Genomic DNA, 12,186 nt, shown 5'->3' with positions numbered 1-12,186 from the left:
ATTTTCAAAATTTTGAGTTTTTACCCCCTCCCCCTACCCCTCCTTTGGGGTTTTGAGTGAAAATACCTTCAAAATCGTGTTCAGCGCATTAAAAACCCCCTATACCCCAAATTTCAATTTTTTTCCTCCTAAATATTTTCACATCCCACTGTGCGCCGGTGCCCGCGTCCCCAAAAACCCCCTTAGCCGCGATGTTTCGACTCGAATCGCGACAAAATCTTTTTGTGCTCGAAAAAATGCGCCGACTAACCGCTGTATATTTTTTGGATTCTTCCGATTTCCAAAAAAAAAAAAAATCGAACAAAAGAAAGCGTCGCGGATATAAGTTGGTATTTACGGCAAACTAGTTAGGCAATTTTATTAACACGTCTGTCGCTCATCGACGTGCGCTCTTTATTTCCTGGTGCGGTGCGGTGCGAAGTAATGATTTCTTTTTAGCATTTGTTTTCATTTCTCGAGGTGATTTATGTACGCGTATGACTGACTAATTCGAGGAAGATCGGTCGGTCGTTCGGTCGCGGTTAGTCCGAATCTGCGGTGTCCGTTTCAGTGACGTTTTCTCTCGCCCAAAAAAATGCACGACCTCCCCCTTTGCACTCTTTGAATTTTTTTCACTTGCAAAAAAATCGCGCGAGGGATCGTTTTCAACTACTCGTAATTTTACGGTGACCGATTGCGAGTTTGGTGTTCATTTGCGCCGCAGGTCGATCGCTGATTCGGCGACAAATTTGCGACTATTTCACAAACTACAATTTCCATAGAAAAAATGGACCTTCATTTTCACGCTCGACGACCTCGAATTAATCGGAAAAACGTCGTAAAAACTAAGACGTATACGAAATCCGATCGATTTTTTCCTTTTTCCGGCTCATTTTTGAGCCAAAAAGCGAGTCTTCGTTTCGAGTAGAAATAGCTCATTTTTTTTCAAGTCTTAAAAGGGGCAATTTCGAGCAGAAGGAAACGCTGTTGGGACAATCGGAAAGCGGAAATGAATTCGCTGTCCCGAAAAACCATCACCCCCATCCCCACTTTCACTTCCACTCCCACCACCGAAAATTCCACTCGATTCGATCCAAATTCCAACGGGTCATTTCTCGAGTGAAAATACGCCCATCTTTCAGGGCTGGTGGAACGGAACAAACAACAAACGGAACAATAAACAAATCAGGAAAAAATCTTATTGACAACGAAACAGAACAGAACAGAACAGAACAGAACAGAACAAATTTGAAATTACATACCTACACTATCAGCCAACTCAGCAGGTTACAATGGGGGGATAGTCGAGTGTGAATTTCAGCTTTCCAATTCCATCTTCATTTGGTAAAATTTAATTTAGTGCAGATTTCGATTGTCAAAAATCTGCTAGAAGGTTGCAGAAATGCAGAATCGCTCAAAATGGCTGAAAACCATTCATTTTCAATTGATTCGGCGGGACATGATTAATTGATTATAGCATTAGCGTATTCTTCTAAATTTCAGCTTTCTGGACGAATTTGGTAAAATTTTGATTCATTTTTTTCTCGTTTTGGGACCAAATTTGAGTTTGAAAAATTCATCAAAAAATGAGAAACAAAAATAAAATATATGTATCTAATGCGCTTCAGTTCTTGAAATTTTCAAAATTTTGGATGGTGTCAAATTTCGCACGTTAATACGATCAATTCGATGATTCGATCTAGCTATGTCCAGTTCAAAAATTTTTCTGTCAGGTGGGATTTCCCCACACCCCCCCCCCCCTTGAAAAGAACGGAACGGAACAGAGTGAAAAAAAGCAAAATGGAACAAAAAAATTATGAACAAAACGGAGCGGAACAGTAAAAATGCAAAGTGATTTGTTCACGAACGGAACGGAACAAAACGATCGTTTCGGTCACCAGCCCTGCCATCTTTTCTACGAGACGGGCCATTTCCGAGAGAAGGGCGCGCCCTGGTGAAAATCTCACACCGGAAGTTAATTCGCCATCCCAAGAAACCCCCGCTGCCAAAATTTCGACTCGATTTGCAACCAAAAGTTTGTTTTGCCAAAAAAAAAAAAAATCGAGTAAAAGGAAGACGTCGCGCGTCGTGACTTCGTAGAGAAAATCCGACACCGCGCTAGACACCGGAAATGAATTGGCCGTGCCAAAAAGACAAAAACCTCGATGGCCGAAATTGCCGTTCGATCAGCCACAAAATTCGAGGGCTGGTTTTCAGAAAAAATGGCGCTTCGTATTTACGGCAAACTGGTTAGGCAATTTTATTAACACGTCTATGGCTCGTATCGCGATACGAAGTAATCTTTTCTTCCAATTTCTGAACGTGAATTTTAAGTAATTCGAGGTCGCCGAATCCGAATCCGAATCCGAATCCGAATTTGGTATCGGTACCTATCGAATTTCAGCGCCGCGCCGCGCCGCGCCGGTGCCTCCTTCATTGAGAACTGACAAATTTCTCGAAAACTACGCCACGCGCCATCGCTACCGATAATATCGTTTCGAATGTCCTTTTCATTATTATTTTTTTCGCCGGTTTTTTCTAAAACTCATCGCGTAAAGGTACTCGTAGGTACACGTATTTAATGAAGAAACGCAACATCGAAAGATAAAAAAAGAAGAACTTTTATGATTTGATTTAAAAAAACAAAAAAACAAAAACAGAAAACAAAACAAACAATTATAAAATGAAAACAAATAACTACCTATTCGTACATCGTATGTAAGTAAGTACATAATACGAGTATGTGTGATAAATACAAACATGTAAAAAAAATATATACGTATTTCGTCGAGTTGGAGCGAAATCAAAAACTGCATTCGAATTAAATACCATACGTACGTATACAAATCAATACAATACATAGGTAAGGTATATGTATAAATACGTAAACAAGTAAACGATACATAAATAGATAGATAGATAGATAGATAAATAAAATGAATGAATGAATGAATAAATAAATAAATAAATAAATAAATAGGCAAATTGTTAAATTAGTAGGTAAATGATGGGTGAATACGTAAGTACAAGTAGGTATAAGGTAAGTAGAGGTTGAAACAAATGAAAATGAATAAATGAACAAACAGAAAAATAACAGCAAACGATAACGATATCGTTGCTACGAGTATTATTTGTACTTTGACGCAGCTGTAGCAGATATGGTAAGTACTCGTACATATCGTATGTATGGTGTACCTACTGAAATACGAGGACACGAGTACCTACTCGACGTACATTTTCATTTGTCATACGATACAAATTCATCGCTTCGAGTACCTAACTACCTATTGGTCGTTACTCGAGAACACCACGCATAAAGTACAAATGACGATGTCGAGGTCGAGTTCGAGTTCGAGTTGACTTGAAGTAACCTGATATTTCGGTATCGTTTCCAGCTGAATCTACCGTAATATTATAAGGTATACACATACCTACGAGTACACTCGTAGTCGTATCTACTCGTACACCCTACACAAACGTATGTGGGTAAGTCTAAGTAGGCCCTACCTACATATTATGTACATGGCGTCGTACGAGTATGCGTGGATACAAGAGACAAGACGAGTAAGCACTTTCTTAAATGTACGAGTAGGTACCTGTAGAGTGTAGACATTTATATACCTATTACCTACATAGAGAAACGCGCAACAAACACAATAGAAAAAGATAGCGAGAAAAGATTAATTCCTAATACGAGTAGTCGAGTATCTACGTAGCTTAAAGTACACTACATATACATATGTAATACGTTAAAGGGATAATGGGAAAAAGTGGCGTGGCGTGACTGGGCGGGAAGCTACCAATGTACGAGTGGAAATGGCTCGACCCATGGACCAAAGGTCACAAGTAGAGTTAGCTCTAAAGGCTATATTCGATTCGATGATCGACAAGCGGCCCGGAAGGTAATTTACGAATTTCAACTCGCTAACGGTAGAAATGAAATACTTAGCCGTATTCGGTATTTGGCCAATTTGGCAACTCCGCCGCACCGCACCGCTGCTAACACCTAACACCTACCAATTAAACGCGCCTATCTGTACGTACACGTACACGTACACGTACATACAATTTGTACTTACCTAGGTAGGTACGTATGTATTAATTTTGATCTCGTACATCGATGCGAATAGCAATTAACAAGTAGCAATTTTCGATTTGCGATTTGCGATTTGCGACTTAAGATCTAGAAATGGTAAAACGCAAAGAATTCGTACGGTACCTACAGGATAGGCAGAGGCAGAGGCAGGCACTAAGCAGTCAGATACCATACTGCACTTGTATGTACTTGTAAATTCATTAGCACTTGAGGCACTTGGCGGGCACGTAAGATGACATCAAGTCTGACGAAGTAGAGACGCGAGACGTATCCCAGCTGCAGCTGCAGCTGCAGCTACCCAGTCAATACTCTCGACTCTGGTTGACGACTGACGTTGACGTTAATAGACGCTCGGGCGGTCGTCCGTCGTACGCGTAGCCACGGATCTCTACGAGTATTCACCTATAGATACGCTGTAGATATATCTACTGCTACTCGTATGTACTCCGCTGCGAGGCCATCGTACACGTAGTTGATACGCAAGTAGTAGCAGACAGCCAGCCAGCCAGCCAGACAGACAGACAGACGGCCAGAAGGGACGGAAATCGGAATCAACAGGAACATGGCTTATTGGACGCGTCCAGTCGGTCCAGTTACATCGGCGGAGGAAGCGGTAGCGGTGGCAATGGCGATGGCGATGGCGATGGCGGCGCTTCGTCACAATCGACCGAATTGCGATAGCCACTCGCACTCGCACTCGCATTCGACGAAAGCGGCAGGCAATCCGTCGATGACGCTTGGACGGAATCTATTGGCGAATTTGCATTCGCATTTGCATTGGCCAACTTGGAACAAGTATCGGCGGACGTAATGTACGCGGACGCGGACGACGCAGCGAAACGTTTGTTGCGAACGCACTTGGTCCACACGTCGTCGTATTCGTTTTGGTTACCGTTGCGGTAAGCGTATTCGCTGCATGCGAACCTCGAACAAGAGCATCCGTGCGCATCGGATTGCGAATAACCAGTGTTGACGGGGCCTCGGCCTCGGCCTTGGCCTTCTTTGTCGTCCGAAGCGACATCGGTGGACGATGCCGGCGCTTGCTGCTGATGCTGCTGCTCCTGCTGCTGCGCCAGATGGCATTCGTTCGAATTGCGAGCAGCACTTTTGTTGTCCACTATCGAGGTGTCGTCCTCGCCCTCACCCTCACCGACACCGTTTGGTGGCTGACAAGACTCGATGGCGACGACAGTCGCGATATTTTTATGAAAAATTTCAACGTGCTGATCTTCTTCGTCGGCGGCCACGTGTCCACTATCGCTGGCCGTCGTCGTACGCGCGTTTTTTGCGACGATCGCGTCGTAAAACGCGTTTGCGTTCCTATCTTTGCCATTGGCAAGGTTGCGGTTACAGTGGTCGTAATCGTAATCATCATCGTCATCGTCGTCGTCGTCATCTTCGCCGTCCCGATGATGGCTCAGGACGCCACCACCACTATCGTCGCAAAAGGCGCATCCGTTTTCACCACCACCACCACCACCACCGCCGCCGCCGCCGCCGCAAGTCGAATGTTGGCAATAACGATTCTCGCAGAAACTGTCTGCGTCGTCGAACAAACTATCGTCATTCGGCTCGTATTGCTCGACTTGACACTGCACGTAAAAATTAGCCGAATTGCGTGCCACGCCGTCGGCTGTGGCGCTTCCAGCCGCGTACAAATGTTGCCCGTCCAACAACGAGCACTGCACAAACAAACAAACAAACGAACGAACGAATGATTGCGGTTGATACAAGTACCCACGAGTAAACGAGTACAATAGTACATACGTACATATATCTACGAACTAACATATGTACGTATACGTATACGTACCGGAATGCGTTCTTCAGTTTCCACGATCAAATGGTTGTTTCGCATCGTCATCGTTATCACGCTATTGCTACTGATCGGCGTCGTCAAACTGCTCTTCGAAGTGTCCATGTAAGCGGAAAAAGCGTCCGCCGGATATATCAACGATAAAGGCGTGTCTATCATCGCAATCTGTCGTCAAATCGTTAAATCGTCAAAACATCAAATCCCATCCACCCACCAATACGAATACGAGTAAATCGTCGCGTCGCCTTAGAATACCCGTACGGCGGGCGGCGTACAAAGCACATTGGCACAACCACAAACACACTACACGAGTAGCTACGTCCACTGTTTTCGTTTTTGTGGTTTTAACTGATTTTGGACTTTGGTAAATAGCTACGTAGCCACGTAGGTACCTAAATGGCAAAATGCCCGTCCCCGTCAATTTACAAGTTTCTGTTTTCATTTTTTGATGATGCGATGCGATGGACATACTCGTGTACCTATTAATATTACCAGTTTCAGCTCCTCCGTATTCTAAGGCGACGAAACCAAGAACTGAAAAAGAGTCGAATTGTCGGCTCTCACCTGCTGCTCCTGCGCGTAGATGCTGTAATATATACAGTGTACAATTATTGTACAGGTAGAGGGTAGGTACTTACTTCGTTGTCGTTTTCGCCTGCAAATCGGTTCGCGTTGGTCAAGTTTTCAAAATCGAGAACCGAATGCGCGGCCGATTTTCGTCTGCCTCCGCCTCCACCTCCACCTCCACCTCCACCTCCACCTCTGCCTGCGCTTGCGCCTGCGCCGCCCCCGCCATCATAGGCGACTTGCGAGTGCATAGCCACGGTATTGCTTTCAACTGTGTTAGGTGACGCCGTCGTCGACCATAACGAGCTTCTTTTTTTCAAACAACTGCAAAAAAAAATAAATAAAAAAATGAAAAAAATACGCAAATTACTCCCCAATTGGCGAGAGCTGTTGAAAATCGTGTTTATCATTTCTTTGGTGATAACCTTGAGTCACATTTTTCAGTTGTGACTACCGATAAAAATCAAACAATCGCGAAACAATAAAATCAAAATATACGGCTGCTTCCGTTTTTTTTTCGGACCAGACGATCCGTCGAATGAGCAGTGACTTTTTTCTTTTCTGACGAGCCGCGACCCGCGACCCGCGACCTATTCTAATCTCAAAACACTGCAGTTACATTTGTTCCGTTCGGTCGCCATATTTGTTCAGTATCAATAAAATCTGACTGCACAAAAAAAACCCACCGCCAACTGGGTCTGCGATTAAAATTTTCTCGGCCAATTATATGCCTAAGCGATGCGCACCGCCGTAAATACGCGAATGTCGTAATGTTGAATTTTCAGCCGAGACGCGTGTTAATAAAGTTGCCTAACGTGTTCGCCGTAAATATGTACATACAAAACAACATCTCCTCGCTGCACGCTGCACGCTGTACGAATAACTTTGTTAGACTATCCTACAGGGTGCCCAGAAATATCGAGCACCCCGAAGAAAGTTTTTCATTAAAAATATACGCGTAGGTTGGCAACGTGAAATAGATGCATAAGTATTATGATTGATTGACGTGGAATGTTATCTCTCCAGTCCGGCCAACAACCAATCATGCGCTATCATTATTACTCGTACCATTCACTGTGACCATTTGACCAACCAAAGTATTGTAGTAGAAAACTTTCTTAGGGGTGCTCGATATTTCTGGCCACCCTGTACCTGTCTGGTGCGGGGCGGCGCGGCGCGGCGCGGCGTGGCGTGGCGTGGCGTCTACCTAAACGATACCTAGTCGATACTTGTGAGTGTGACTGACTGGAGAAAGCGAATGTAAGATGGCGCAAAATGCAAAATGGATTTTCAGTAAAATGTACGAGTACCTAGGTGTAGCCCTGTAGGCGTGTAGGCGTGTAGGCGTGTAGGTAGTAGGTACTCACTTGAACGAGATCACAAACACCATGCAAGCGATTACGCTGACTGGTATCAAACTAACAACCACCACGATAATTACCGCTTCGATTCCGAGCGCGCCTGAAACAGCCAAACAGCCCGAAAAGGTGAAAAACAATAAACAATCGAACGGCTTCTACGTAAGACTGAAGGTTGCTGATAAAAGTACATATCGTATTATACTCGTAGGAATTACCCGAGGTTTCGGGATGATCGGCGAAATGTCTGCTAGCGTTGCTATTTTCGATGGTACTGGTCGGGCCACTCGAATTGTACGAAAGCCAAATGGCCGGTGACGTGCCAGTAGAGTAACTAGTACCATTGTCGATGCCGACGCCGACGCCGACGCCGACGCCGACGCCACCGGTCACGCCAGTGACGCCACTTCCGCTGGCACTACTGTTTCCACCGACGCTGCCACTGGCACCCCCACCGGCACCGCTTGCGCTATCCATGATTAAATCGCTTCGATTGACGTTCGCCAGTATCGAAGTCATTTTTCACACTTTTTCGTAGTTGTACGAGTACGAGTAAATCTGACTACTGACTATGGTCGCTGTTTCAGAGTTGACTGTTGAGTGCATTCGGCTATAGTCGCTGCTGCGATTCGCACCGGCGGTGGTCTGCGACGTCCACGTCGTCGTCGTCGTTGTATTTCACATTTCGTATCGACGGCCACCACTTTGTCAGCATTACGAGTATTCATCGCTCGATGGACGCGGCCAAATCTGTAAACGATGAAAATTGCAATACGAGTACGAGTACACACCTACCCGCTACGTCGCGTCGCGTCGGTACCGAGCACCCGCAATAAATTACGACAACTGACAACTGAAAACTGAACTAATACAGGACAACCCGCTTACCGACATGGTAAATCACTATCGCAGCGCTGGATATGCAGTGGACACTGCGCCTCTTCGCCGGACCTGTTTTTCTCGCGAGATCGCGCCGCAATTTAGGTATTTTATTTTGCTAATCTGCCAAGCGTCGCCGTAGCCTTCGCCTTCACCAAGTTACACTTGGCCAGCCGCACCTGTGCATACGACGCACTACAGTTACAAGTACAATAAGTCCGAGTATTTTCACCGCTAGTGGCGCGGTTGTTTTTTCTCTGTTTTTTGCTGCGACTGAAATGAAACTGTTGCAGCATATGGTCGCTCGAAAACAACCCGATAGGTAGATGCGGAACTCGACTTTTTAGGCTACGAGTACGAGTACTGCTGATGGTGTTGGAAAGGAAAGGTAATGTATGTATCTTTGTACTTACGAGGTAGACAATGCTATTGCTATCCAAAAACTAGCACCAACGTGCCGAAGCCTTTATTCGAGCAATCAACGAGCAGTATAGTCGATATCAGGAGCACTATACTGGTTCGGCGTGGCGCTCCACTTATCACGATTACAAGTAGCTACTGTACGACGTACGTATACTGGTGCAGTTGTAACCGCAGCTCGAGTAATTGTAATGCTCGTAAATACGCGTCGAGCCGAATTTAATAACTAACGCGACACGCGACACGCGACACGCGAAATGAGAGCCAAATTTAAGAAATCTAATTCAAATTCGCCATGACGCGTCGCTTTGCGTTCTTTCAACTTGGTAAACCGCCGCACCCCCCCCCTCACCGGGACAACTACCGCCGCGCCGTAGCTACGTCTACCTACGTATTCGGCTATTCGCACACGCAATTTTCCAGCTGCTTGCTCGCACCGCGCAGTCTATCGATTTTTTTAAGCATGGCTCTGCGCGGGGCGGCGCTGCGCTGCGCCGCGCCGCACCACGTCACGCCGCCGCTAGTTTTCCCATTTTTTTTTTTTGTCTTTTCACTGGCATACCAGCACCTCGATTTGGAAAACTGCCGAGTGAAATTCAACCTAACTAACTAAACAACCAGCCAACCAACTGGCTGAGGCTGCCGGCCGACGGCGTAGCTAGGTACCTCGCCTAACCACTTGACCAGACGCCTTTCCGCAGCATAACACAGTTATAGGTACTAATCGAGCCGACCGAGACCGAATTGTAAATTTAATCCTTATTTTAATACGCCAAATGACGGAGCACTGACGATTGCACACGCACCAAAAACCCAAACGGTTTGTAATACCCGTTACTCGCAGTCGCACATTATGTAATAAGTAAGTAGGTCTAGGTACATATATGTCAATATTACGCTGAAAAAAAAAACATCAATTTACATTTGAAACGAAGGTTGTTTTTTTTTTGAAATTGAAGTAACCGAACATTCGAATTGAATGACAGTTGTCAGCGACTGTACGCGTATTAGACATTTAATACGATTCTCGCGTTTCCGATCAGTTCGATAACCGCACGTACTTTAATAGACACACGTAGAACGTAGGTAGTAGGTACACATATTAATACATATTTAAAAAAAAAAAAAAAAAAATGCGGAAACAGAAGTACAAATACTATATTACAATAAAAGCGACAACCTAATAATAATATTAAATTTCATTTACATTTACGAAGCTTTTCTCGAAACAACGACGAGACGAGACGCGACTCGAACGCTTACCGAATTTTTTTTTCATTCGTAGATACGCGTGTAACGGTGGCGACGGACACGTAAATAACTAAATACGTAATTAGGTCGGTATCGCGTTCGTTTCCCACGACGAGGTTGATGATGAAAATGAAGACCAAAGTTGACGATGGAATTCGGTAATATACGCGCTAGACTTCTATTGGGTTCCAGTGGAAAGTAAAGCGACGAGACCGCAACCGCTTCCGATAGAGAAAATGTAATTTCTGCGAGCTATGGTTAAGGAAAATCAACAGCCGGCTTGCGAAACAAACAAACATACAAACAAAATAAAACGAGGAAATTTGTCGAAATGCGCCGCGTAGGTAGTCGGAAATATTTCCAGTCGAGCTGCTGAGAAAATGATTCCAAATCATTTTTTAAGACGTGCTACCTAATCCCAACCTCGCTGCCAACAAACGTACGAGTAAATAAGAGCGAATAACGAATAACGAGAGACCGTGCAGATCTAGCTACGATATCTACGCTCTATTACGGTAGGTAGAAAAAGGATACGCCGTAGGAGTAAAACTTCTAAGCAAATAGAAACTGAAGAACATCATTATGGTTAGAAACAGAGCGTTGTTGTAGAAAATTGAAAATGTGGTGGCTTCGTAATCGGCGACTTCGTTCTTCTTCCACAATGCTCTGAAATAAAAGCGAACGTGGAAAATACACATACAGTACATATACTACATAATATACTATCTAGCTATAATGTATACTCCGAACCGGCGGCGCAGCGTCATTTTACTCGTACACGCGCGCTTACCTTTCGTCTTTCTCTTTTTTACTCATCTTCTTGTCGTCGGCCAATTTTCTGTTCACTTCTCTGGCTACGGCTTCTTCTCTTTTGATAGCTATCTATAACGTTTCGAATGGTATTTCACGTTAGGTTATACCTAGTTGGTAGTTATATTAATATTTTCGTACGTCGGACGTGCCATTCTCACTTTCTCACCGACTGGCGAGTGGCGAGAGGCGAGTGGCGACTAACGCGTAACGCGTACGACAAATTAGTTGAGATAAAGAGGTAGTGTACTCGCCTTGTGTTTCAAAATGAATTTAGTGTTTTTATACGCGAACGCTACCAAATACGTGCTAATTGCGGTGCCCAGTACGAACCAGATGATGGTCGAATATACGTCTACCATGTGAATTCTCCAATACAACCCTGAAAAAACAAAACACACCGATTCGATATACAATATGTATACATACGTGATACGAGTAGGTACTAGGTACACGTAGGTTGTAGGCTCGGCGTTACTTTCGCAGCGTCCTACATAAGAGTAAGTAAGTAAAAGTTGTTAGATTTGGATACTCGGTACTCACACAGAGGTATTATAGAAACGATGAACGCGTTTCCGTAGAACAAAGCGGACGATTTGGTGGAAACATTTCTGCTGAAATCTTCGAGCAGTATCTCTTCTTCTTTGGTAAAACCGGCGTCTTTTTCCTTGCGTTCGCGATTCTTTTGGCCGCCCATCGTAATCGTAGATGATTAGCGTATTAGCGTCGGTCAAAACTTGAAAAATTTCACAATATCGACGTCTCGACGACCAATATAATAAAAATAGTTTTAAACAGGATGTACTCGCGATAACTCTTTTTCGTTAACTACATGTAACGTCAACGTCCACATCCGATTTTACAACATACGAGTGTATAAATTTTTACATACGAAAACACGAACACGTAAACCGACGTGTCCGTCAATATTATGATGATAACGGCTTTCGACGTATCCATTTTTGACTTTCGGTCATTCGGTCGTCAATGGTCACGCCTCACGCCTCACG

General features: G+C 44.4%; 2 protein-coding genes across 2 annotated transcripts; both read right to left on the bottom strand.

Moving 5' to 3' along the window:
- Window positions 1–2,582: 2,582 nt before the first annotated feature.
- Window positions 2,583–9,448, bottom strand: LOC135833805 (uncharacterized). The gene is made up of 7 exons (XM_065347576.1): window positions 9,109–9,448; window positions 8,705–8,874; window positions 8,035–8,566; window positions 7,826–7,919; window positions 6,530–6,782; window positions 5,889–6,056; window positions 2,583–5,757 (listed from the first exon to the last, which is right to left on the bottom strand). Exons 3-7 carry the CDS (start codon window positions 8,333–8,335, stop codon window positions 4,669–4,671), a joined length of 1,905 nt encoding a protein of 634 aa, XP_065203648.1. The 5' UTR covers window positions 8,336–8,566; window positions 8,705–8,874; window positions 9,109–9,448; the 3' UTR covers window positions 2,583–4,668.
- Window positions 9,449–10,255: 807 nt separating this feature from the next.
- On the bottom strand, window positions 10,256–12,097 carry LOC135833816 (translocon-associated protein subunit gamma). The gene is made up of 5 exons (XM_065347595.1): window positions 11,720–12,097; window positions 11,431–11,558; window positions 11,157–11,248; window positions 10,901–11,032; window positions 10,256–10,611 (listed from the first exon to the last, which is right to left on the bottom strand). The coding sequence occupies exons 1-5, from the start codon at window positions 11,871–11,873 to the stop codon at window positions 10,545–10,547; spliced, it is 573 nt and encodes a 190-aa protein (XP_065203667.1). The 5' UTR covers window positions 11,874–12,097; the 3' UTR covers window positions 10,256–10,544.
- Window positions 12,098–12,186: the final 89 nt, after the last annotated feature.

Source organism: Planococcus citri, chromosome 2, assembly GCF_950023065.1.
Source record: "Planococcus citri chromosome 2, ihPlaCitr1.1, whole genome shotgun sequence".
NCBI lineage: Eukaryota > Metazoa > Arthropoda > Insecta > Hemiptera > Pseudococcidae > Planococcus > Planococcus citri.
The sequence above is the reverse complement of the archived record's forward strand: the minus strand, read 5'-3'. Positions and strand labels throughout refer to the sequence as shown.

Excerpts from the sequence above, each read along its gene's own strand:
- LOC135833805 (XM_065347576.1), bottom strand. The coding sequence starts at position 8,335 with ATGACTTCGATACTGGCGAACGTCAATCGAAGCGATTTAATCATGGAT. Across the intron at positions 7,920-8,034 it reads CGATCATCCCGAAACCTCGG|GCGCGCTCGGAATCGAAGCG; the intron begins GTAATTCCTACG and ends TGGCTGTTTCAG. Across the intron at positions 5,758-5,888 it reads AAACTGAAGAACGCATTCCG|TGCTCGTTGTTGGACGGGCA; the intron begins GTACGTATACGT and ends TTGTTTGTGCAG.
- LOC135833816 (XM_065347595.1), bottom strand. The coding sequence starts at position 11,873 with ATGGGCGGCCAAAAGAATCGCGAACGCAAGGAAAAAGACGCCGGTTTT. Across the intron at positions 11,559-11,719 it reads CGTTTCTATAATACCTCTGT|GGTTGTATTGGAGAATTCAC; the intron begins GTGAGTACCGAG and ends TTGTTTTTTCAG. Across the intron at positions 11,033-11,156 it reads AAAAAAGAGAAAGACGAAAG|AGCATTGTGGAAGAAGAACG; the intron begins GTAAGCGCGCGT and ends CTTTTATTTCAG.